The following is a 26,209-nucleotide window of genomic DNA, read 5'->3' as shown; positions in this document are numbered from 1 at the left end:
AATATGTGGTTAAACATAACAAAAATGAGAACTAAATGTTGCTGAAAGTCCAGAAGTCTTTTTAATTCTCCACAAGCAGTGGTAGTCATCACCTCCATAACCTTATTATTGCACTAGACTTCAGTGGCTGACAGTGGAAAATGTTGTGCTGTTTGAAGCAAAACATTCGTTTTGCTGATCAAAGAAAATTTGCATCTGACAGGAAATCTTGCAGTTTCTGCATTCAGAGGAGAGTTTCAGAAAACACAGCCGAAGGTAAACAGGCACCCTGACTTTGCTCCAACCTTTTCAGGGCTCGTAAAAAAGGTAATTTTTAAAAGATTTAACTTGATTTATTAATTTATCTATCTTATCTTTGAGTGACACCATAGAAGAATCCCAATTAGTTTCATAAAATGCAAAAAACAAAAAAAACAACAACTCTTAAATTGGTAAAGAATCAATCAGATCATCAAATCATGGTTCATTACACCCTTAAAAGGTACACATCTCTATTACCAACACGGTTCTTTATGGAACCAAAGGTGGTACTTCTATGGTATTGCTCAAAGAACCATTTGCAGCACCTTTATTTTTTATTTTAGGAGCACATGACTTGACACGATTGCATCTAATGGTGGTGTGTGTTTTGTAGGTAGGTAACTGTTAGAAAAGATGGTTTCTGTTTAGTGCAGTTTTGGTACAATTTAGTAAAATGTGCTTTGCTTAAAAGCGCACCTCTCAATGCTGCACAGATATTTGGCTACATTCTCTTAAACAACAAAGAAAGACTTACAACAGTGCTTCTCTGTTCACAAAAGTGCCTCACTGTCCAAAGCATTCCTGGCCAGCGTGAATAGGCTACCTCAATCTTTAAGACGGCCAAAAACAGAAGTTAGCATTAATATCTAGACACAAGATGCATATTAGTTACCAGATGCGTAGAAATGTAAGTAAGGCATGAGTACAATCACAAGCCTGCAAGCTTTCAGTCGACGCTTGAAAACAGCAAGCGACCCAGGGGAAATTTGTTAAATCACCTCTGCTCCAGGTTCGAGAAAAGCTTCCTTACATCTTGAAGGACAAGTGGGTCAAGCCAAGCTGCCAAGATTCTGACCATTGCCATCAGGTATGGAGGAGCTGGTCCATCTTTGGCTTTGGCTTTTTGTGGCCAGCGTTGGGGTTTTAAATCTGAAGCAGGCAGCTACAGAAAGCCAGCGTTGAGAAACAGCGGGAGAGTCAGATGGCTAAACTTTGATTAAAGAGAAGTCTTGCCTCTATTGCAGACTCTCACCAATGAGAAACTGTGTGCAGCCTCATGAGTCAGAAAAAACACCACAAATATAGTTTAGTTTCTGGGGCACAGGACAGACACTGCTTTCATACGCTGTAGTTTCTTTCTGAGAAGTATTTTACATGCAGTTTACTGTAGAGACTGAGTAACGTATGTAAATTCCTTCCTGTAAAGTAGATCCATCAGTACAGACCCAGATCTGATACATACAGAACATCGAGTCAGTTTATACCGTTTTTGTTGTACGTTTTAAACGGGGAGATTATAATTAGTTCCTTTCCATTTGCGTGTGCCTTTGTACCTTGGAAACCTTAAAAAAGCCCCTGTTGGGGATTCTCTCTCTCTATATATCTCTTTCTCTCTCTGATGTTTTTATCATGTTCTTCCTGTTCTCACCCACAACCCACTGCAGCTGCTCACCATGAGCGCGTAGTGATGTGGTTGTAATGTCTGATCTGTCAATTCTTCAGCTTTCCTGTAAAGATGTGGAGTCTACACACCATCAGCATTGCCTTCGTGCTCATGAATTTCACTGCAGGTTCGTAGCACTGAACTCTAATGATCAGTTTTTTGTTACAGATTAAAAGTAAGCACTTTAACTGCAATCTAAAGCATCATGCATAGGGTAGCTTCTCTGGGGTGACTGTGGTGAAAACCAATGAAAACAGACATTATAAACTCTTTAAGGTGATTCAATTGCTTCTTCTAAAGGTTTAGTTTTTTTTTTAACCAATTTAAAGATTCTTTACTTGATGAAAAGGTTCTTGACCAGTTTGGGTTTCTTCTCACTAATACATCAATACAAACAATGAGGCTTATTCACCACCCATTCCTAAGAAGACAGTTCTCATTAAAGCCCACTTATAACCCATTTATTTACAAAGATTCTGACATTCACAAGTGTTTAATTATTTTGGATTTGCACTTTAATTCAAACACATTATGTATCTGATATAGACTAGAATAGAATAAAGGACATTCCTCAGGAAGATATTGGTGACGTCCAATGTTTTTTCTTTCTTTTTTATTGAACCAAAACTATTGTTTCTATGACTTTGTCCGAAGAACCAGTTGAAGCACCATTTTTAATGTACAGTCTTTTTTTTTTAAAGGATTTGTAAATCAGTCATTAGGATGGTGTTAAATGGTTCCATCTGTGCAACATCCTGTTCAGCTGCTGACTGTTTACATATTTAAGTCTCATTGGGAAGATGTTTAGAGGGCTTTCTTTTATGCTTAATGGCCAAAAGTAATAATCTTAAGAGCAATGATTTTGTTAAGATCTGTTTTGTAACACAAAGAGTTTTGCTAATTTGAAAGTCCTCAATTGCTATAATAGGGGGTGGGGGGGGGTAGTATTTAGTATTTTAGAATTTTTACATCCTTTGTAATGCACTTTGATCTGTGGATGAATTCATAATGTGACGTAGAATATAATGATTTACAATGTGCAATGTTTATTATTTATTAAGAACTATTGGTGACTTTTTGTTGTCGTTTGTTAGACGAAATAGACACTCATCAAACTCTCAGTAATTTCTCAACAACATCTCAGTGATGAAGCAGCATTTGAACATTCTGTACATTATCAAGAGATGTTTAATGAAGACTGAATTCTACTGAATTCAGCTGTTCTTCATTTGGAGAGTCCGAGTTCAGATCTGTAGATGTTCACCAGAGAAATCACGGATAATCTAACAGGTCTAACATAGACTATCTCAACCTCTTCAAACAGCTGCTATTTTCCAAAGAACCACTAAAAATAGAGTGTTACCAAATCATTTTTGTAAAGCTGTGAGTGTGTGTTGAAAGTTGTAGTGCAATCTAAAAAGCAGAACATTGATTTGCATGTTGATTTTTTTTCCATTCTCAGCCTATGGAGCTCAGATTCGTGAGGTTTCCAAGCAGTATGCGCTTGTGGGATCTACAGTTCATCTCTCATTGGGAAAACACAGGCAGAATCTGATCCACATCAGGTGGAAAAAAGAGAATCTCTTAATTGCGAAAGACAAATCAACTTTAAACCCAGATTTCCAAGGAAAGTTTTCTCTGAATCTCACTGACGGCTCCTTATTTATCAAAAATGTGACAAAGAATGACAGCAACTGTTATGAAGCCATAATAGGGGAATGGGAGGCAGAATCCTGGAAATTTCATCTGATAGTGGAGGGTAAGCTAACTTCTGGACATTGAAATCTCAACCTGCTGAACACTGAAATCATTTTACCATTGTAATTAGACTGTAACATTGTAATTAGACTGTAACATTGTAATTAGACTGTAACATTGTAATTAGACTGTAACCCAGACCTTATAAATAAATACATAAGCTGTTACTAAAGCTACTACTGTTTGTCTGGATTTGCATTGTCCTGACCCCAGTTTGCAGAGGATCAGGTCAATACAAAAATCATTGCCCCGTGTTATAATTTGAAGCTATTTGGAATGTTTAAATGTGTGATGATCATTGGGTTTAACACCATGGCACATAATTTAAAACAGTTACCCACCTGCCCATAGTTACGTGAGTATATGATGTGTGCCCTGGCTTGAAGTCATTTATTATATATTATAATTTCAGGGATGGTCTCAGAGCCGATCATTGACACTGACCGTAACGAAACAGCTTTAAATTCCACTACCGATTGTCGGATCTCAGTAAAATGTTCTGCTGATGGTGACTCAGTGATGTACGACTGCGATCTCCAGATTTGCTCTCCGTCAAACACCTCACTGAGCCGAGTTAACATTACTGTAGCTGTGAATGACCAAGGAAATGTGGAGTGTACAGCCAGCAACCATGTGAGCAGTCAGAGGAACTCAATAGCCTTGAGTAACACGTGTAAGTGAACACCGATTCAGCCCTCACTTAGTGTTTGAATGTTAGAATCAGGCCAGGTATATTCACACACACAAGGTGTGTGTTTACAGCTGTTGGTTTCTGGCTGTTAGTGTCTCTCTAGTGTTAACAATATACTGTTGCTCTACAAATAATATTTAGATTTCATTTATTGTACATAACTGTATTGTAACTGTATTGTAATATCATATAAAGTAATTGCAGGCTATTTTTATCAAATGTATACTTAGATTTACTTACAATGTCTTTTTCTCTTGATTCTTCACAGGTTCAGAAAAACAAAGTCATGAGAAAGACAAAAATCATTTCTTTCCGGTTATGGCAATTCTAATAGCTTGTGGACTGGGAGGCATATTATTAGTTGGCGTAATTGCAATTCACTTTTCTAAAAAAAAACTACAGGTAAATACGTGGTTCTGGCTTATTCTACCTCAGTAGGAGAACATGTGCAAGCTAACATACTTCTGTAACGATTCACTTGACAGGACACATGTGCCCAGTGAGGATGAGGTTATTGGACAGATTCAGACTCACACAGTTCTCCAGGCTTTATGATAGACATCTGACTACAATTTCATGTCACCTAGAGCCTTTATTTATAGATATGGTAGCCAGCACACTCATACAGGTAGATTTTGGTCTTTCAGTTTGTTCCTGATACAATAATTATCCAGTTTTCATTGTTTTAAGGAACAGCATCACAGTTAAAACACTTTGACACAGTTAAAACACTGGACGTCATCTTGCAGAATTGCTTCTGTCACCTGATAAAATACCACACTGGTGCATGCCATCTAAACAGCGAGACAGCATGTGCCTATTCAAAGCTCTCAATTTAAACACATTGATGAACCATTGTACATCATCAGCCTAACATTTTGTCTCGATACTGAATCTCACTACCCACACATTACCAGTTCATTATTCAACTATTATATTCAACTATTCAGCTATTCAATTATTTACCTGTCACCCTGCCTCTCCAATTCAGTAGTCACTGGACACATGTCTATCATCCCCCAATTCTAGTCCCTTGATCACAGACTTGGCAAAGAGGCAGAGTATGTTTTTGTGTGTTTAGCTGGTCTATCAGCATGACCTCACTGACCAAAATAGTCAACCAGTATGACCGGGTTTGTTGACCAGCCAGACCAAGGATGACCAGGATGACCAAAGTGTTTGACCTGCAGTCAGTGAATCAGTATGACCAAGCTTAGACAGCATGTCTAAGGCGGTTGACCACTATTAATAGCACAACCATCATGGCCATGTTTGTAGAGCAGCATGACCAGCTTGACCTCACTTTATCAACTTTATCAAACTAGTCAACCAAAATGAGCAGCTTGACGAGCTAAGAAGCGAGGGTGTGGTTGAAAGTCTGGTGAGTTTGAGTGAGTGGAAAGGGACTGTGGGATGATGTAGCATATTGCACTGCACTACTTACATAAGTACTACATCAGTTTAGCCTTAATTAAAGGGGTTCTTTGAGGGTTCTTTAAGTAAAAGTGAACTGAATGACTACTGAATGGTTAAGCTGGTTAAATGGCCAAAAATGGTTCTACTAATGTTATGAGTCGAATAAAATCTGTTATTATGTTTTTCTTCTCTATGTTAGCAGAATGATTCTCAACCAGAAAGAGATATAGCCACAATCTACAGTGTGGTGCGCAAGCCGCAGACTTCAACAGATAACAGCGCTGCAAACAATACAACAACCGTCTACGATGTTCCCGCAAAACGTGTAAGATTTCACTTCTCACTACTTACTCTTCTTCTCCATCTTCTTCTCGTTTTCCTTCTTCCTCTTCTGCTCCTCATCTTTCTCTTATTGCCGTTATTTAAAGAGGAGCCCCTGTACCCCTGTGTTATCTTGACAAACATTGTTACAGTTACTTTTTCATCTCTTAGTTTCTTTACATCCTCTTTTCTCTTTATGACGAGGGTAAAGAAACTGAACAACTCTTTCCTTTTAAAGGCCATGCCTCTCCAAAGCACCAGTGTACAAATGCCAAAGGAGACAAAAGAGCAGCCGGTAGAGGAACCACCTGTGACACACGCTGAAACAGAGGAATCTGAGAATGATAAACAACTCACAGTTTACTGGAAACTGGGGCAGAAATAACAACCAATAACCGGCAGCCTCACAGCGTCACTGTTCATATTTTTATATAATTTTATATATTTTTAGAAGTATTGTATGTTTGTCTATATATCTGTATCATAACAACAAATTAAAAGTGTATCGGTTCTCTCTCTCTCTCTCTCTCGTGCTCTCTCTCTTTCACACACACACACACACACACACACACACACACACAAACACACACACAAAGACTATGAAAAGGAAGCAGGCTGTTACTGAAATTTGCATGAATAAAGATTTACAATTAACTGTGTATACCACTGAACACTGAACTGAAACTCAGGCAGGGTCTATAGTACACAGGGTATTTAGTGCAGAGAGGATCGAACACAGGGTATATAGTACACATGGTATATATTTAGTACAGTGGGGACAGGTAGAGTGTGTGACAGGTAGGAAGGGTCTATAGTACATAGGGTATATAGAACACATGGTATATATGTTACATCGGGTTAATAGTACACAGGGTCTACAAAACATAAGGCCTTTAGTACACAGGGTCTATAGCACCTTTAGGGCCTTTAGTATACTGGACCAATAGTACACTGGGCATATAGTATACAGGGTATGTAGTACACAGAGTATGTGGTACACTGGGTCAATAGTACACCAGGTCAATAGTACATTGGGTCTTTAGTACACAGAGTATGTGGTACACAGGGTATATAATACACAGGGTATATAGTACACAGGGTATATAGTATTCAGGGTATATAGTACTCAGGGTATTTAGTACAGAGAGGGTCAGTTATGGTTTATAGTATCCAGGGATTTTAGTACAGAGAGGGTCAGTTATGGTTTATAGTATCCAGGGTTTTTAGTACAGAGAGGGTCAGTTATGGTTTATAGTATCCAGGGATTTTAGTACAGAGAGGGTCAGTTATGGTTTATAGTATCCAGAGTTTTTAGTACAGAGAGGTTCAGTTATGGTTTATAGTATCCAGGGATTTTAGGACAGAGATAATCAGTTTGGGTCTTTAGTATGCAGGGTATTTAGTACAGAGAGGGTCAGTTATGGTTTATAGTATCCAGGGATTTTAGTACAGAGAGGGTCATTTATGGTTTATAGTATCTGGGGTTTTTAGTACAGAGAGGGTCAGTTATGGTTTATAGTATCTGGGGTTTTTAGTACAGAGAGGGTCAGTTATGGTTTATAGTACACATAGTATTTTAGTACAGAGAGGGTCAGTTATGGTTTATAGTATCTGGGGTTTTTAGTACAGAGAGGGTCAGTTATGGTTTATAGTATCTGGGGTTTTAGTACAGAGAGGGTCAGTTATGGTTTATAGTATCTGGGGTTTTAGTACAGAGAGGGTCAGTTATGGTTTATAGTATCTGGGGTTTTTAGTACAGAGAGGGTCAGTTATGGTTTATAGTATCTGGGGTTTTAGTACAGGGAGGGTCAGTTATGGTTTATAGTACACATAGTATTTTAGTACAGAGAGGGTCAGTTATGGTTTATAGTACACAGGGTATTTTAGTACAGAGAGGGATGAGAGGGTATATAGTACTCAGGGTATATAGTACAGAGATGATCAGTTTGGGTCTTTAGTATGCAGGGTATTTAGTACAGAGAGGGTCAGTAATGGATTATAGTATGCCGGGTATTTAGTACACAGTGTATTTTAGTACAAAGAAGGTGGAATCGTTGTTGATTCATTTTGGTCTGATTTGTGGTAAGGAATCCACGGAACCCAGAATCAGTTGTATGTCTGTTTGGCTCAGTGTCGGTGATATGGTTGGAAATGTTGAACACCAGCGCCTCCATCTGGGCAAACAAGTTAATATTGTGTGGCTACATAACAGAGGGAGTCCCACTAGTTTTTAACAATCTTTCCTAAACTGCATATGGATGAAGGAGAGAAACTGATATTTATAAAGACACCTGTGCCCTGTGTGAGAACTCAGAGCAGGGCAGTTCACTGGAGGCTGAACCTTTTCATTTGAACAATATGGTACTGAAAAGTTTAGCTTTATGCACCATGTGAAATGGGGACTGCATACAGAGACTATCATCACCCCTTACTGCGCACACGTTCAGGACTCTAACTATGTTAGCTTGTTAAAATAATCCATAAAATTTCATTAGTCTGAGCTCCTTGCTTTCTTTTATGTGGAACCGGAGCAGAGGTGAGTGCTCATGTTATTTGACCCGCTTTTCTGAATCTTTCCAGTCCAAGGAGGACAAAAGAGGCTTACTGGTTCTACTACTGCGGTGGCAGATTTATGACACTACACTGCTGAGTGCTGGTAGGAATTAGGTTTTAAAATAAGGACAGAAACTGGACCACATGGAGGTGCTGGTTGTAATGTCTCCCTCTGCTGGCCTCAGTTGGAAGCTCAGGCACAGGCAAATGTGCAAGGCCTAAGCCCTTCACCTGGGGCTCATCTCCAGCACACAGGTGCTGTTCATGCTTGAACTGATTAGAACTCACTTTAAGCACCTCAGTTTGAAGTGCTCTTGGTGAAGTCACTGCTTCTTTACCAATCCTGGAAGTTGCCTGGCTGGTTCCTGACCTCTGCCTGTCCTGACACTGACCTTTGGCAGCAGGTGGTCCTCACCACCCGTCTATTCTTGCTTTTTTTTTATGTGGACCGGAGCAGAGGTGAGTGCTCGTGTTATTTAGCCCGCTTTTCTGAATCGTTCCAGTCCAAGGAGGACAAAAGAGGTTTACTGGTTCTACTACTGTGGTGGCCTGCCTTGGACTGGGTGGTTCAGATTTATGACCATAATAGTGAGGGTACTCACCTCTTTAGTGAGTTCTGGGACTTCCCAAGGTATTTTGTTTGGGTAATCACCCACCACGCACTAGCTTAAGCTATACTCTCATGGTAATTGTTTCACATAGGGACAGTGAGGTTCAGCCATATGCCCTAACTACTCAGGCAGGACCCTAGATAGTGAGATTGTTGATTTTGTGCGAGTGCTAGGGAGCATGGAGTCATCACTTTTCAAGATGTACTAATGACTCCTCAAAGCAACTCTACCTAACACACACCTGCCTTTACAGAGAATCAATAGACTTCACCACAAAATCCATGAAATAATGTCATGGATACTAGGAAGGATACTGAGAATGCAAAACAGAGAGGAAAAAGCCAGGCTGTACACAATGCTCCCTTTATTTCTGAACATTTTATTAGTACAATAAAGATAATTTCAGTCTTTCAGCTATTTTAAGTCAACAAATGTCAGACAAACAACCAAACAAGCATTTTCACACTTATAGAGGATGACTGAACATGACTTGAAATGAAATGATTGAGAGTAAGACCTTCAAATAACTTGATCTTTTTAGAAGCTGTCTCTGCTGGATGATCATGTAATTTGCTACAATACAGGGATGTTTATATAAATCGATGCTGTCAAAAAACTCCTTAGCTTTTAAATGGACATCAGTGTAAAAAGCTTTAATTTCAAGTCATTTTGAAGCTTTTCTATTGGTCCAGTCATCATAAAATTAACACAATGTAAAGAACAACCAGATTCACATTGTTAGTGAAAAAGTGAAAAATGCATGAGTGCATCAAAATGTTAAGGGCTACTCTGATCATTTTAACAAATATAAATAATGAAAGGAAAACCCTTGACCCTCTACATTGCTGTTATATTAGTCATTCCATTTTTTTCCCCTTAAATTGGAGCTTTTGCTTCACAGACATGTTTGAAATTTCTATAACTTACATTACATAATGCAATTTTTAAATAATAAGTGTTAGTGGTTAATCTCATCAGACCACAGTTCCCACTCCTGTCATAATACAGGTGTCTGAAGAACAAGAGAACAGAAATAATAGATTACTCTTCACACAGGGATCCGTTCTCAGAAACACATTAAAACACTGGAGTGAGATTTCTAGAACTTTATATTAACGTTCAGACTAAACTCTAAGAGCAGATCAGTGGTGTGTTTTCAGTGCTGTCTGAAACCTACATTGATCTCGTACTGAGTTTTGTTCCGTCTAACCAGCGCCAGTCTCCTTCCTTCACAGCGTTAGTCAGACCGATCCAGTAGTCCTCTTTGTAAGTACCCAACGCTTTTATGAATTCCTGTAACAGAAATATGCTACTCCTATATTTACACCAGTATAGAAATGGACAGAATCAGCTGTAATTATGATAATAATTATGCTAAGTAACAGAGGACCCTGGATCACATTCCTAAAACGCTTCAGGTTGTTTGTGTTTTTGGGTTGGGGCCAGATGTCTGGTTTAACTCACAAACACCTCTTCTATGGAAAGCACTGAGTCACTGGTGTGTTTGTAGTTTACCTGTTCTTACAGCACTTAGGGCAGAGTAGTTCACTAGATACTGAACAGTGCACATCTATATAAAATGGTACTGAAATAAACAGTGTTAGTCCCCATCCCTACCTCTTTCAGTGCACACTAATCAGGGTTATATTTTCATATATAGTATCTCAGTGGAGCTGGTTATATGTGAAGAGGTAGATCTGACCTGTCAGAGTAGAAGTGACCTGACAGAAGTAGGACATAAAAACTTGGGGTACAACCACAAATACACACACACACACACACACACACACACACACACACACACACACAGAAATCCTTTATGGAGAAATTACACCACACTGCTGAGCTCTTACACTACTCCCTTACAAGCTTGAAGGAGGTCAGTCAAAATAGGAGAAGAGCAGCTATTGTACAATCTGAGAGTGGACCTCATTCCACAATGAGATCTTCAGAAATGGCTGAACACCCTATTCAAATTAACCTACTGACTACAAGCAACTCAGACTTCAGTGTGTGAGAGAGATCTGATACACTGACATCATTCATTTAACTGCTATCAGTTGGACCAGTTTTGTTCTAACAAATAGCAGTAGTGGTCTCGCCTTAATAATATCCTATATAATAATATCCTATCCACAATCTCAGGAATAATATCCTGTGGGACGAGTGTTAAAGTTATATCTGTCTTTGATGCTGTGAATCTGAAATGATCTCTTTCATTACTACCTTTTTGTTCAATAAATGTTTCATTCTTTATAAACTGGCATCTCTTGTGTGAGTGTATACAAAGAGATTGGGTCACTGGACAACAGAACTGTGAGACTGATTTTAACTGTTGTACTGTAGCAGTAGAAGTGATAGTAGTAGCAATAGCAGCGATATTGGTATAGAAGTAACCTGTTAGCATGTTAGTATTTCTAGCAGCAGTAAACGTAGTAGCAGTAGTAGTAGGTAGTAATAGTAGAAGTGGTGGAGCAGTAGTAAAAGTGGTAGCAGTAGTATAGAAGTAGCAATAATATAAGTAGTTGTGTGGTAGTATTAGTAGCAGTAGTTTAGTAGTTGTACTGTTAGCAGTAATAGTACATTAATAGTAAAAGTGGTAGCAGTATCAAAAGAAGCAGTGGTATTAAAGAACTAGCAATATTACTAGTTTTGGAGTAGCATTAGTAGCAACAGTAATAGTAATAGCATATAAAAGCTGTGTAGTAGTAGAAGCGATAGCAGTAGCAACAGTAGTAGTTTAGTAGATTTAGTAGTAGTAGTAGCTGTAAATGTGGCATCTTTCATGGTTCAATGACAGCTGTAACTACATTAACTAACACTGTACTCTCATAAATGAGCATTTCTCAACTAATCAGTTCATGAACACGCTGACTGTGCAACACAGCAGTTCTCTAGAGCAGGGTTGTGTACACTCTTTACCACACACACACAGGAAAGGGTTAACCTGCAAATGAGTCACATTTAATTACTCATCAAAGGCTTGGGGAGCCAGTTTGTTAACTCTTAGAACCATAAAACACTGAACTAATTAAAACAACAAGGATTTCACATCACTGCTTTCTCTGGTGGTATTTTAATTAGTCCGTGTTATGGAGTCACTGGCATTATGTATGATCATCATACCTGCTCTTCTTCACTTTCGATAATCAATAGGTCTCCTCCTTTAGCCCGACAAGCATGTCTACTAGCAGTCCAGGTCTTCCAATCAGTAGAAACGTAGTAGCACTTCCCTCTGAAGTACGTCCAGCCTTTAGCACAACAGACTTCATCTAAATTCCAAGCTGCAATTGTGTAATGGAAGACCCTTCTTAGAGGTTATGATGTTCAGGTAAAATCAGGTACAATACAATCACATACTACAGGGCATGTGATCTTTAGAGAACTACTGTAAAACATCATAGAAATAATAACAGATCAATCTTTAAAAGTTCCCCTGATGAAATAATTATGGTAATTTCCTTCCCTGGCAGTAAATAATGAAATTTTCTGTACTTAAAAAGTCATATTTTTGCAAGTATGTGACATTCTTGATGTCATGCAAATACTGATTTTTATTTTTTTTATATATATATTTTTTTCTGTTAAAGGTTGAACTTTTATACAAGTTAAAACATAAGACACATTTAGGATCATGTGTTTGCGTCTCTCTTCCTCAAGCTGTTTCATTATGTCTTCTTTTTCAGGAAGGTTAAGATCACTGTATTTCTGTGAGAGTAATGCTCTGATTCTAACCTCTGCCTCACCAGACATCTTCAACCTCACTGAGACCTTTAGATGGGTGTCTAAAAGGTTCCATGTCATTTGGCCCATCACCAACAGGACCCAACATGAGACTCTGGGTTTTTTAGATGGCAAAAGACTCCCTGTTCATTCAAACAATGCCAAGCAGTCTCTCCTCTTGCTCCTCACATGCACTGAAAGCAGAAACACTAACCTTTCTTCTTTCTTCTTACATTCTGGTCCCTGTTTTTTCAAAACTGGACATTGATCGCATGGATGTGCTGGGTCTCTCCCAGCTACTGCTGGTGGAATCCTTTGTAGCTACTGGTGGAGCTGATATGCCAGGCTAAGGGAATATCTCATATTCTCTGTATTCATGATTCACACTTCTTGCTGCTCCTGTTGGTCCGTAAAAGCTGTTCAGTTCTGCTATAATGGCCACGAGCCAGAAGTGCAAAACTCACAATCAGGAGGGTAAAGTCTTTTCTCTGTGCCTTCTTCAGAGGCTAGCTTCTAGCCAAACACACCTAGTGCTGAAGCTCCAGCATTCCTCCAAGGAGTCTGCTCGAGCATGTAGAGCAATCAAACAAACTCCTGGGTCTTTTTGATGGTTTCAATGAAAAGCTGTCTGGATTTAGGAAAGTCTTGACCACGCAGGCTGTAGGAGGGGGCCTGTGCTTGTGCTACAGACAGACATTTTCTCTCTTTTATACAAGCGGGAAAATTGGAGTGGTACCAACAAATGAGAGCCTTTATGGTTTTCTACTCCCGGTACTTCTTCGTTCCCAAGAAAGATGGGGGCTTACATTCCATTCTGGATTTATGTGTGCTCGGATTCAGAAGGTTAATGTCACAAAGTCTGTGCCATTTATAGATATTTACCCAAATTAAAGAAAATGTCTGAGGTTTGCCCTCTGAGGAGTGGCTCACTAGTTCCTCACGGCCCCTTTGCAAACTCAGCGTGTCTTTATCAAGTGCATGGAGTCTGCACTAGCCCCACTAGGGGCTGCAGGCTTAAAATGTAAACCTATTATAAACAATTGTTTTCTATGCTCCCCATCTCACATACAGACAGAGAGGGAGAAAAAAATCCTGGTATCCCACCTCTCCAAGTTAGGATCCAACTGTTAAGAATGAGAGATATTCAGTGCTGGGTTCAAGCCCTATACATATGCTTGCACCACCACTCGAGCAACTGTGTCAGAGTATCAGAAGAGTGCTTAGCAATGGTGGAGAAATTCATTAGTTGTTTAAACTGGTACTACTCTGGTGGTGCTTTCAAGAAAGGTAGAATGCTTCACTCTCTGGTTGGTGGCACGATTTTCAACTGCAGCACAGTGAACAGCATCTGGCCACAACACCTATGCTCTGACCACAAACGTTTTTTTGAGCTTCTAGCAGTCTGAGACACTTAACCCCCTCTCTCCTGTCACCCACATGCATTCAGACAGCACTACAAAGGTAGCATAAATAAACCGTCAGTGAGGCACGCGCTTCCTTTTACTTCACAAGCTGGCAAGCAAACCTCTTCTCTATCAGATTGAGGTTCAGGACTCTATGCAGGCCACTTTATGCAACTCACTGATCCATGTCTTTATGGACCTTGCTTTTTGAACTGGTGCGCAGTCATGTTGGAACAGGAAGAGGCCGTCCCCAAACTGTTCCCACAAAGCTGGAAGTATGAAATTGACCAAAATCTCTTGGTAAGGTGAAACATTAAGTGGCCGAACTCCTGAAAAACAACCCACAGTAAAATCCCCCCACCACCAAACTTTACACTTGGCACAATGCAGTCAGACAAGAACCCTTCTCCCTGCAACCACTAAAACCAGATTCATCCACTGGATTGCCAGATGGAGAAGCGTGATTCGTCATTTCAGAGAACACATCTTCACCACTCTAGAGTCCAGTGGCAGCATGCTTTACACCAGTGCATCCGACACTTTGCATTGCGCTTGGTGATGTAAGGCTTGGATACAACTGCTGAGCCATGAAGGCTCTCTACGCACTGTTCTTGAGTTAATATGAAGGCAAGATGAAGTTTTGAGGTCTGTAGTGAATGACTGCAGAAAGTTGGTGACCTCTGTGCACAATGCGTCTAAGCATCTGCATTAAATAGTTTCAATCTTTCAGATGAAAGACCTCCATCCTTCCACCGCCATGTTTTATTATTTCCATTTGCAACTTTGGCAACCCTAGTTACACCAGTTACTGAAAGCAAAGATTTGCATACTTTTTCTGGCAAAGACATTTTCTGTTGGGTCATTTTAATTCTTAATAAATAAATATAAAATGTTTGCATCATTTTTATAATTGGGTCAAATTTATGCAGAAATGTAAGTGGTTTATGGTTTAAAAATACAAGCGTACAAAGGTTCACATACTTCAGCAGAACTACGTCTCACCTTTAAGATTAGTGCACAGTTCATCATTCTTTGTCTGGAGCTGCTTAATCCTTTCATCTTTCTCTGGAAAATTATGAAGTCACATTAACATCTTGTTATAATTGGAAATCTAAGTGACTAATTGACATATTTAACACATTCAAAGTTAAAGGTACATTCAACACCGACTTCTGAATGCTTAACAGTGCTATGAAGAGTAGAGTGGAGCTGGTTATGCCGGTGTTAGCACAGCAGGCTAATAACCTAGATTAACACACCACAGAGTGTAAGATTCTGTGTTTCTGTTGCAGAAGATGTTCAGCTAAATGATTAACACTTAATGTTTAATATTGTTGGTATATGAGGTAAATGAGTGTGTCTCACCTTGAAGAACTTGGGTAAAGTTATTCTTTTCTGTTTCAAGCTGCTTTATACAGTCATCTTTCACTGAAAAATCAAATCCACATCTCAATGCAAGTAAAGAGTAGACTAATAACAAACTGTCTGACAAACTAACGCAAAATTTTCTTCTAGTAAACTACATATCTATATAGTTTATATGAACATAACAAATAGTAATCTATTCATTGAGGTTATTTTGTAATTATAGAATTATATTGTTAGTTAATGAAACTTACTTTTATTAAATTTAAAGAAATATGTCTGAAATGTTTATACCCATGTTTATTCCCATGGAATAATGTAAGTGTTATGTCTTAAACAATTGATACTGAGAAAAAAAGATGTCAGTGAAACCCAGGTGACTGTACCACAAGCCCAGACATTATTTGTACTTATAAATTATAATAACGATATTAATGTTTAGTTATAAATTGTTTTTTAAAGAACCCATAATGTCATAATGTAACCCGTAAAATATAACCTGTGTTGATAAATGTTTATGCATTATTGTTCTGCCCAGGTGCATACATAAACATTAATACATATTAAACAGTAATTACACTCCCAATACATTTTTTTTGTATTACCAAAAGGAAGCTCATGTTTTCTAGTAATAAATGTTCAGTTTTATATAGTATCTCAACCTGTCCAAATAACATTGTGACTGTGGTCAGATAGGTCTCTGCAGCGCCCCCTCAGGTTCAACTCTGCTATAGGTGGGGATGACGTGGCTCAGCACTACAGAAATACTACATATCACAATATGCAAATCAGTCAACAAATATCTCCAGTTCTGATGACATCTGTCCCGTGTTATTTTGAACATGATGAGTTTGAAATATAATAAGGTATAAAGCATTTTCTGATAGACCCCTTACATGAATGAGAGATACATCTATGGGTTCCACCACTTTGTAGGACCACCACCAGTACTCTAAACTGTTCACTCTCCCAGAGCAGGACAGTATAGATGAGAAACCAGTGTTTACAGTAGGTAAAATGCAAATGATGTACATGCTGAGCAGGAAAGTAAAATCGAATCTCATCTGGTCACGCTGGGGATGCATTTTAATGACAAGTGTAAGCAGAATCCAGTCAAAGTATGTCCATATACTGTCTGGATACAGAATGTTAATGCCAGTGGTAAACAGGCTCTAGGGGTTTGGTTATTGTTAAGGGAATGTGGGGATTACAATTTGCATAATCTTGCAAACACCTTTCCACCACTATCCTGCTTACATTTTGTTTTTGAACGTTATTCAAAATATTGAACGTTAATTATTTGGAATATGCAGAGCAGAACAACAAGCTATTTATTGTGACATTGATGAATTGAAAATCCCACTGGCTTGTTTAATAATCAATTGAGCATAAATTTAAGCATTAAGTTAGACATAAATTAAACGCTCTCTTGGATAGAGCTATGAGGTGGAGCTTATTAAGCTTGTTAGAATAGCAGGCTACAACCCTACCTTAACACACCATTGAATGTTAGATTCTTGAAGTTTCTTATTACTGTCAATTTTCTCTGAAAAGTCAAATCAACATGTTACTTCAAATGAAGATTAGACTCAGAGGCACTGTCAGGGATTTTGGGCCTCATGAAATGATATTACACTGAGCTCCACAGCGCGCTACAAATCGCTCATTACACAGATCATTAATCATTCTGTTTATAAAGTTTAATAAATCAGAAATAAAATTAGGACTCCTTTAAGAGAAATGCTCAGGTTTTTCTTTCCTGTTCAGAGCTGCTCAATTATTTTACGTTTCTGGAAAATCAGGAAGTCACATTAATATCTTAATCAAAAATACAAACATTCTCTGCTTAAGTTAAAAAAATAGTTAAATAGACAAAAGTAAATACATTTTAGAATTAAAAGCAAACTACTGAAAAACAAAGCTTTTAAGCACAGTCCGCATATTTTTTTGGCTAGGCTGAAAATTCCTGACAGTCCTTCATTTTTTTCATGCACTTCATGCAAAGTATATCAGTTCCACTGGCAGCAAAACGACAGAGCATGACCTGCTGGAAGATTGCCCGCTGAGGTCCCCTCTACCTGCGTCAGACCAGCTGCCACCTACCAATCCAACCATCAGGCAACCCCCCCCACCACCACCCATACCAGACCAGCAGTACATGCTCCTACCATTGCTACCTGTTTAATGACCATGTTAAAACCTAAATGGACCCATAATTATCTGCCACTATTAATATCACCACTATTAACTATTTGTTGTATCTGGTTTGGTAATTTTTATCAATAATTTATAAATCTGATCAGAGGAGGATGGGTCGGGTCCCCCTTGTGAGTCTTGGTTCCTCCCAAGGTTTCTTCCTCCAGCTCTGAGGGAGTTTTTCCTTGCCACTGTTGCCGTTGGCTGCTCACTGAGGGTCTTTGATCCTTCATGTCTTGCGTTATTTCTTCCTTTTGTCTCTGTCTTTTATTAATTACTAATTACGTAAAGCTGTTTTGTGACGACAACAGTTGTAAAAATCTATACAAATAAATCTGACTTGACTTGACTTGACTCTATCACGCTTAACAGTTGATACAGTGTTTGTACAGAAGTCTCTGTAGTTACTGAGTAATAAACCTTAGTGTGTAATAAGTCTTGCAGTGTAAAGGGTTTAAAGATGATTTATGCTGTTTCCAAAATTGAACAAAACACTCTAAAGTAGGAAGCATGTTTGAGTTGCTAAGAGTGAAGTCATATTTTAGGGATGCACATTTAAAACGCTGCCTGTGCAAACGCTCACTTCCCCCTTCTCGCTCACTTCTGACAGAGAGTAGTTCAGGGTAAGATTGTTTTATAGCTTTTCTCTGTCTGATGCAGTTTTTCTTTTGATAAATTACACATTTCATTACACCTTCAGTTAGTCTGTTTGTGTTACATGATTAATGTAGTAAAAGAAAAGTTGTCTCACCTTTGATTAGTTTATAATTTTCTCCTTGAAGTTTTGTATTATTTTCATTTAAACCTGCATATTCTGAGCACTTTCCCAGTGTCCAGCTTGTGCTGAACTCTAAGAAGCTTTGAGTCTTAGAAGCTACAGCTGCAGTTGACTTCTTATTAAATTTTTTTGTTCCACCATGTTTTGGCCATTTAAGGGGTTAAACAGATGTTGTACTCTCAATCTGCACCAATGAACAAGAACAGGAAAACGTGGTCATGTCTACATTAACCAGACATGTCTATATGTAGCAGATAGAGCCTTTGGTAGGAAGTGATCTCACCATTGTTCAGTACAACTCCATCTACACATCATTTTAAGTTACTCTAAAGTCACTTAGTTGGGGATTATTTAAAAGAGCTACAATTCTTAGTTTCTCTTATATTTACCAACTGCACTTTGCTATTGATATTAAATAAACACTAGTAGTAATGTAACATGAAACAAATCTCTCCAGCATTTTCAATACGACTTCTGCCATTGCATGTTTCTGTCTTGTTGATTAACCCCTTGGCTGGTGGGCCAAAAGTGTTATTACAAACTATTACCAAAGACCAGCTCCACCAGTTTGCACAGACTGTAGTTACTGAGTAATACACCTTAGTGTGTAATAAGTCTTGCAGTGTAAAGGGTTTAAAGATGATTTATGCTGTTTCCAAAATTGAACAAAACACTCTAAAGTAGGAAGCATGTTTGAGTTGCTAAGAGTGAAGTCATATTTTAGGGATGCACATTTAAAACGCTGCCTGTGCAAACGCTCACTTCCCCCTTCTCGCTCACTTCTGACAGAGAGTAGTTCAGGGTAAGATTGTTTTATAGCTTTTCTCTGTCTGATGCAGTTTTTCTTTTGATAAATTACACATTTCATTACACCTTCAGTTAGTCTGTTGTTTTTGTGTTACATGTTTAATGTAGTAAAAGTAAAGTTGTGTCTCACCTTTGATTAGTTTATTCATTTCTTCTTGAAGCTTCATATTGTCTTTATTCTCTGAAAAGTCAAATCAACACATTACTTCAACAGAAGATTTGACTCACGGGCGCTGTCAGGGATTTTGGGTCTCATGAAAAGATATCACACCTAGACCCACAGCTCTACGAATTCTACCAGAATACTCAGCTAATACATTTAGAACATTAGAAAATGAATTTCTCAGACTGTCAGACTGTATTTTTTTCTACTTCAGGCGAATATAAATCTACACATCACTCATTACACGTCCACTTTTGATGAATCAGTAGAGTTAAGTCTCACCTTTAAGAACTGCTTGATTGTTTCATCTTTTTCATCTTTAAACACTCCTCACTGTCTCTGACTGGGCTGGCAAAATAACTGCCCCAAACCGTTTGGGAAGTTATTGCCATCTAGAGGTTAGGCATAGAGTCTGTCACCTCAGTGAGAAGTTTGGATGTAGCTACAGGTAGCTGAAGCAGAGCCGGTTCAAGTTAGGAAGCTAGCTAAGGTAGCTAACTATTCAGAACATTCTTTTAAAGAAATGGACCACAGCCCTCATCTACAGAAAACGATGTGTCAGGTGAGTCAGCAGTGAGGGCGGTGGAGGTGAATATATTCCACATCCTAATAAACTTTACAAAAGATAGTTGTAGTTACTGTGTTGAAACTAACTTAAGCAAACTAAACAAGATTACATTACATAAGTAACATTTATTTAACTTTATGTAATATTAAAACAACATTTGTTGCCTAAATGTAAATAATTTAGTTTATACGTTCCTGTTAACTTGGATAGACATTACACTAAGATGTAGCACCGCTTCAATCCCTGCTAGTACATTTGAAAATATAGTTTTAGTGTAAATATATAAATTTCTTTATATATCATTTAAAAACAGAATTGTTATGCCTGCCATTAATGAGCTTTAGTATAAATATACCATTTGTCAAGTATTTTTGTAAGACAACTCTGGTACACTTCCTTGTCCATCTCATCAGCTCTGTTTATCATCTAGGAGAACTTTGTAGTCCTTCTGTTTCTTTGTATATTACATAAAGTGTCCTATATAATCAGTGGCGCTGAAAAACTGATAATGTGTAATTAATAACATCTAGTGGCTGGTGAGTGTACGTGTGTATATAAACATATAAAGTGTGTGTGTTCTTGAGGATGTACTTTATCACACGGAAGACTCAGGGGAAGTCAGGGGATATAAGGTTATGGACAGTTGGGCTAAGCCCTGGATGTTCAAAATGTCTGGCCCCTTCCCTGGACACCAGCTCTCCTGGACTGCCGTTACGGCTGCTTTATCTCAGTGTTTCCCAAACCTGGTCCTAGAGCCATACTGCCCTGCACATTGTAGAGTGTTTCCTCCTTTAAACAGCCATATCAACACAACTATGATCACACTACGCTGGAGTTAGCCATTAGCCTAGCATGTACCCACTAGCTGTGTCTCTGCCTCCTCTCACACTGCTTTCATGTCCCCTCTTTCAGCCAGCAGGCTGAGGCAATGCTGTGACCCATAGAAGGCCTAGGGTCTGGTGACGGTATTTATTAGTTGGACCAGTTGTGTTGGAAGCAGGGGAAGTGCTGTAATGAGCAGAGCAGTGTGCCAGGACCAGAGTTGGGAAACGCTTCTCTAGCTAAAGGCGAATGTAGAAGAGTTATGTACACATGAGTCCATTAAGAGAGTGACCAGAGTCCAAGCTGATGTCAAGTGACGTGAATTAAACCAAGTGCTCTACCCTAAACTTTTTGATTTAATGGCAAGCAGACATTATAATTGTGGAGGTCATACACTCTTTAAAGAATACACAACCAGCTAGCAGATTGTTTTTGCAACATTTTTCAGGCATTTCACTGATGTTGCTGAGATTTAAATGTCATGAGGGTTTTTTTTATTTTTTATAAGTGATGCAGAATTTACCACGTATTATGTGTATTATGTGTATTATGCCACATATTGAATATCAGTCCTAGAAGCTCCATGGTAAAGACATACTTTTGCTGCTATTGATAGTCCTGACTTTCAATCTCTGAGCTCTGCAGTCTCATTAAAGTATCCCAGGAATGTTTCTGTAATTTCAGAACATAATCTCATCTAAGATTATTAGCAGATTCCCTTTCTCAATAAGATTCAGATTTGAGTTTACTGTACTGCAATTGTCTTTACAATATTTGTGATTAACAATCTAAAGAGAAACTTACCGGAGAGGATCCAGGAGTAATTCTTCAAATCATCATTGTGCTCAGGCAGGAGGCAGTCATGCTTTGCCCCAAAGTTCTGGATATGAGCTTTAGGTCAAATCATAGCAACAAATGTAAGTTATAAGTTGTGAATTCTGAGAATTGGTGTGAGTTTGAGAAGTGATGTAAAAAATATTTTGAACAGCTGATAATGAAGCATGTCTAAGAAGCAGAATAAAACTTTGAATGTTTAATAAAGCCTCTGGTGAAAGAAATTTAACCTTGAAACGCTACATTACATGATACATAGATGTGGTGAAAAAGTTATTGATGTTTGGGGTAATTTATCTGTTGAAACTTTAGTCAAGCTTGAATGTGTCAGTTTTGGAGCGGGGGCTTTTTTCTTTCACCTCTCAGTCCATGCTAATAGACACAGAGCGCATCGTGTCAATGGAGGGAAATCCATGCCTCTTGTGGGGGAAAACATATCACAGAGTTTAAATAGGGGGGAATGTGGAGTTGCAGGTCACTGTGTCTTGAAACCGCTTTAATATGAAATGTCAACACCAGCCTTCCTCGATACCCTTATGTCTAAAGAAAGGGACAGATTACTAAATTAAACATGATTGAACTCCATCAGTGTCCCTTTTCTGTGGACCCAGATGGCACTAGGGTCTACGCTTCAGCGAGGTATATGAATAATAATAAATCATAATTAGAATCTCTTCAACAGGAAGTCCTCAACAGGAAGAACGAGCTCAGCCTTCACATGGCCCTGTGGCTATGGTGAGCCCTCCTGTCTGTTGATAGCTTTAAGTCTACTTTGACGTCTGTTTGGCTCAGTTTTGCATCTCAAATTAGGGTTTTTGTTATGCCTGGTCAGGCATAAAAGTGAAAAACTAGGAAAGGGAATGGTAGGGAATGGGACAAACAGGACATAAAACACAACTGGCAAGAATGAACAAAAAACTACTGAGCCTAACTCAGGAGGGGACAGGGGCAACTGTTTAGAAATGACTGAAACTCACACCTAGTTTGTTTGCTGAAGTCTACACTAGTGTGTGTGTGAGTGTGAGTGTGAGTGTGTGTGTGTGTGTGTGTGGCATTCTATCAATGTAACAAAGCAAAGACTCAAATGGAAAACATATTCACTGTAATGTTTGATTTGACAGAAGGCAGGGCTACATAGATACTTATTCCCCTGGACACTTAGTGTCTACATGACCCACAATGACAGTAGTGAAATTAAGTCTAACTTAACCAGGGTTAACAAAAATGTATTTATTTATGCATCTGTTTGCATTTGAGCAATCATGTCACCCAGGCTGTATTCATGTGCCATTATTAGCAGACGTTGCACTGAAGGAATCATTTAAACCTCTTCACAGCAACATTATGTAGAAATAGCACCTTTAAAATAGCAGCTTCAGAGTCATGATGATGCCCATTGAATGACATTGAATGACATCCCTATTAATCCCACTTGGGATTCCACGTGGGAATGCTGCTACTGCACTATAGAACTTTAGTGATCTGCATGAGATCTCTCATCAGAACTGTGTAAAGCTGCATAACCGAGTCATATTTGTGTAAAATCCTGTAGGAATACTCTTCATCTTTTTTGATGCTTCTATCACTTTCAATTTAGCTCAAAAAGGTTCCATCAAAGAAACCAAAAACTCAAGTTCTGTAAATAGAGGAAATGCAGTTAGTTACTTTTCACCTCTAATAACCAACCAAACTATTTACTGTCTTTGCAGTGTGAAACTCTAACCTTGCACTTTAAACGCCACGAGGAAAGCTCCAAGGAAAACACAGAGAACAGCCAGAATGAGCAGCTTGAGTTTTAACAGCCACTTTTCACCTCGCACCTGGAAATACATGAGCTGCCGGGACGTCTGACCTAAACACAAACACAAGAAGTGACTTTAAAACTAAATAAAGAACAGATTCAAATGATCTGTTCAGAAATCTATTGAAAGTTGAAACACCTCTGATTAGACTAACAGAGATGTGTTGATATATTGATGATAAATATTTAATGTAGACAACATATGACTGTACTTAGAATACAGGACTGGGGAATGTGATTTCTAATGGTAGCCCTTTTCAGAATATTGATTAGGTGATTTAAATATGTAACAAATAAGTAACAAAATTTTAAATAAATAAAAATACATTTATGCTAAAAAATTCAATGTAAAAAGTTTTTATTCCAAGTCATGTTGGAACTTTTTGTATTGGTCTGTGCATCATTCATTTTTACACTTGGTAGGAAATGTCATGTTACCATGTAAGCATCAAAAAAATATTTTATTTTCTGTCAAATGACATGAACATAAGGAACATGCCTTAAGCCCCTCCTCCTCACAATCAAACCATATATGGAATTCTGTCTTGCCCTGCCATGTCCATGATGAGGTTTTGTGCCCCATCAGCCTGTCACCTCCATTTAACTTGGTCACATGAGCTACTTATCAGAAGGGAGGTCTGACCTTCTAGCATAAGCAGAAGCCAGCTGAACCCCTCTTACAGTCTCCTCATTATCATATTTTGAAGGCATGATCTAAACTCGCAATCTAATATACCCCCCTCCCAACACACCCCACATACCAACACCACAATTTCGTATAGAAAAAGGGTTGAGTATAACTGGTCTGAGAGAAACGTATATAAGGTTAACAAGTACAGATTTAGAAGACGAAAAGCACCGTTATAATGCCTTCATACCCAAATGACATCACCCTGAAAAGAGCTTGTAGGCTTTCTGTACAAGAACAGCACTCCAAAATGCTATGGAGTCTATGTTAGTCTGGCTGTAAAACACTGCAGGTTACAGTAAACTTACCTTTGCTGTTGACTTGTTCTCTGTCTGCCATGGAGCTGATTTGGAGTGGGCCGAATGTTTTATATTAAGAGGAGAGAGAAAACTGCTGCAGTTGTGCCTCAGTAAGATGGCCGAGAGACTACAGTGCTACTTCCTCATGAAGACGATGCTGATGATTATGATTGTGGCCTTTGCTGCACACTCCTTTAGGCTAACCATTGCACTTAATGAACACACATTATAGCCCAATTGTAACTGAAATACAGTGACAACTACTACACTATGAGTCTCACCTGATAGCAAAAATGTAAAATAATCCAAAATATCTGAAATAATAATAATAATAATAATAATAATAATAATAATAATTCTCAGTTTCAACTGGATTACACACCCCTTTGGTGTATTTCACACAAAATAAGCAAATGTCTTAAACTTCCCATATATTAGTCTATATATATTTATATAATAATATTTATTTCTCAGATCTGATGGTTTGTTGTTTTTCAAACTGCTAAATGTGTGAAGTCGAGTCACATCATACGTTTAAAAGTGTGAAGTTGTTTCACACTAATGAATGCACAAAACAATCCTTCGAGTCTGCACAAGATTTCGAACAGATGGGATTAAAAGTTTCTCCCCTGATCATTATCTATACTGTGAGCTGCACATACCTACAATCACACTCTTCTGCTAACACCTCTGAAACAGTTTTGTCTTCTTGGTTGAATAAAGAAAATGCCTCTATCTTGCCTCTATAGTGTATCTATATTCTGTGGAGTTGACTGTAAAGGGCCCAGGATATCTAAAGGCTCTTGTTGCATAGGTTCTAACTGTTGGAAAAAGAGGGTCACATGGGACTGGACAAAACCAAACTTCTGAACCCCCAAATGCCCCCCAGTAAGATAATTGTGCAGCATAGTGGAATCATACACTGTCTGCTGAGCTGTCTGAACCACTGCAGGCTAAATGGGTCTGATGGTCACACTGGCACCAGACTTGCTCATCCTGTATTTGCAGTTGGCCACACCTGGGCATATTACTGTAGCAAGGGATATTTGTAAAGAACTAAGGATAACTAAGGTGCTAAATGAATGAGTTTGGTTTCTATCAATCTCATAAAGAATTGAATGAGGTGGATTTTGGGAGAGCTCATTTTTACTAAATTCAACTTTGTCATTATACTAATACAGGCTTGTACAGTTCAACCAGGCACTGTTAGGCTAAATCTCCAGTGCAGAAGAGGTAGGAAATACAGTAGTGTAAGGTCAATAGACAAAACATGAGACCGGCTGCACAGACAATAACTACAAAGACCATAAGTACAATAAATACAAAAATACACAAATACAAACATGTGCATGTGCAAATGTGTAAACACCAACCGATTATCCCTCAACAAATCCCTTATTGCTAACATTTGAGTTGGAAGTAAAGTAACCCCCTTCTCATGCAGTTATAACTGTTTAACCAGATCATCAATGGCCCAGTGTGTTGGTGTTTACTCCCTGTATTGGCTCTCTGTTCACTCACATCACAATATTTATTTTAGTACAGGGAGGGATTAGAGGGTTTATAGTACACATGGTATTTTAGTACAGGGAAGGATTAGAGGGTTTATAGTACACATGGTATTTTAGTACAGGGAGGGATTAGAGGGTTTATAGTACACATGGTATTTTAGTACAGAGAGGGATTAGAGGGTTTATAGTACACAATGTATTTTGGTACAGAGAGGGA

At 38.5% G+C, this 26,209-nt stretch overlaps 2 protein-coding genes across 2 annotated transcripts; one reads left to right on the top strand and one right to left on the bottom strand.

Moving 5' to 3' along the window:
• Positions 1-237: 237 nt before the first annotated feature.
• On the top strand, positions 238-6,388 carry LOC140562876 (uncharacterized). The gene is made up of 7 exons (XM_072688743.1): positions 238-306; positions 1,744-1,811; positions 3,147-3,443; positions 3,855-4,115; positions 4,402-4,535; positions 5,749-5,874; positions 6,109-6,388. The coding sequence occupies exons 2-7, from the start codon at positions 1,757-1,759 to the stop codon at positions 6,253-6,255; spliced, it is 1,020 nt and encodes a 339-aa protein (XP_072544844.1). The 5' UTR covers positions 238-306; positions 1,744-1,756; the 3' UTR covers positions 6,256-6,388.
• Positions 6,389-9,446: 3,058 nt separating this feature from the next.
• Positions 9,447-24,521, bottom strand: LOC140562357 (uncharacterized). The gene is made up of 9 exons (XM_072687927.1): positions 24,491-24,521; positions 23,417-23,545; positions 21,664-21,750; positions 19,437-19,487; positions 15,526-15,588; positions 15,163-15,225; positions 12,161-12,285; positions 10,212-10,327; positions 9,447-10,046 (listed from the first exon to the last, which is right to left on the bottom strand). The coding sequence occupies exons 1-9, from the start codon at positions 24,519-24,521 to the stop codon at positions 9,911-9,913; spliced, it is 801 nt and encodes a 266-aa protein (XP_072544028.1). The 3' UTR covers positions 9,447-9,910.
• Between the last annotated feature and the right edge of the window lie 1,688 nt (positions 24,522-26,209).

This window comes from Salminus brasiliensis, chromosome 9 (genome assembly GCF_030463535.1).
Source record: "Salminus brasiliensis chromosome 9, fSalBra1.hap2, whole genome shotgun sequence".
In the NCBI taxonomy this organism is placed as follows: domain Eukaryota; kingdom Metazoa; phylum Chordata; class Actinopteri; order Characiformes; family Bryconidae; genus Salminus; species Salminus brasiliensis.
This window is presented reverse-complemented; position numbering and strand designations above follow the sequence as displayed.

What these genes read in the sequence shown, in the direction of transcription:
- LOC140562876 (XM_072688743.1), top strand. Translation starts at nt 1,757, where the DNA reads ATGTGGAGTCTACACACCATCAGCATTGCCTTCGTGCTCATGAATTTC. An exon ending in GCTCATGAATTTCACTGCAG is followed by an intron (nt 1,812 to 3,146) that starts GTTCGTAGCACT and finishes TTCCATTCTCAG; the next exon opens with CCTATGGAGCTCAGATTCGT. An exon ending in ACGATGTTCCCGCAAAACGT is followed by an intron (nt 5,875 to 6,108) that starts GTAAGATTTCAC and finishes TTCCTTTTAAAG; the next exon opens with GCCATGCCTCTCCAAAGCAC.
- LOC140562357 (XM_072687927.1), bottom strand. Translation starts at nt 24,521, where the DNA reads ATGGCAGACAGAGAACAAGTCAACAGCAAAG. An exon ending in TTACTCCTGGATCCTCTCCG is followed by an intron (nt 19,488 to 21,663) that starts GTAAGTTTCTCT and finishes TTGACTTTTCAG; the next exon opens with AGAATAAAGACAATATGAAG. An exon ending in AAACTCAGTACGAGATCAAT is followed by an intron (nt 10,047 to 10,211) that starts GTAGGTTTCAGA and finishes CTTGTTCTTCAG; the next exon opens with ACACCTGTATTATGACAGGA.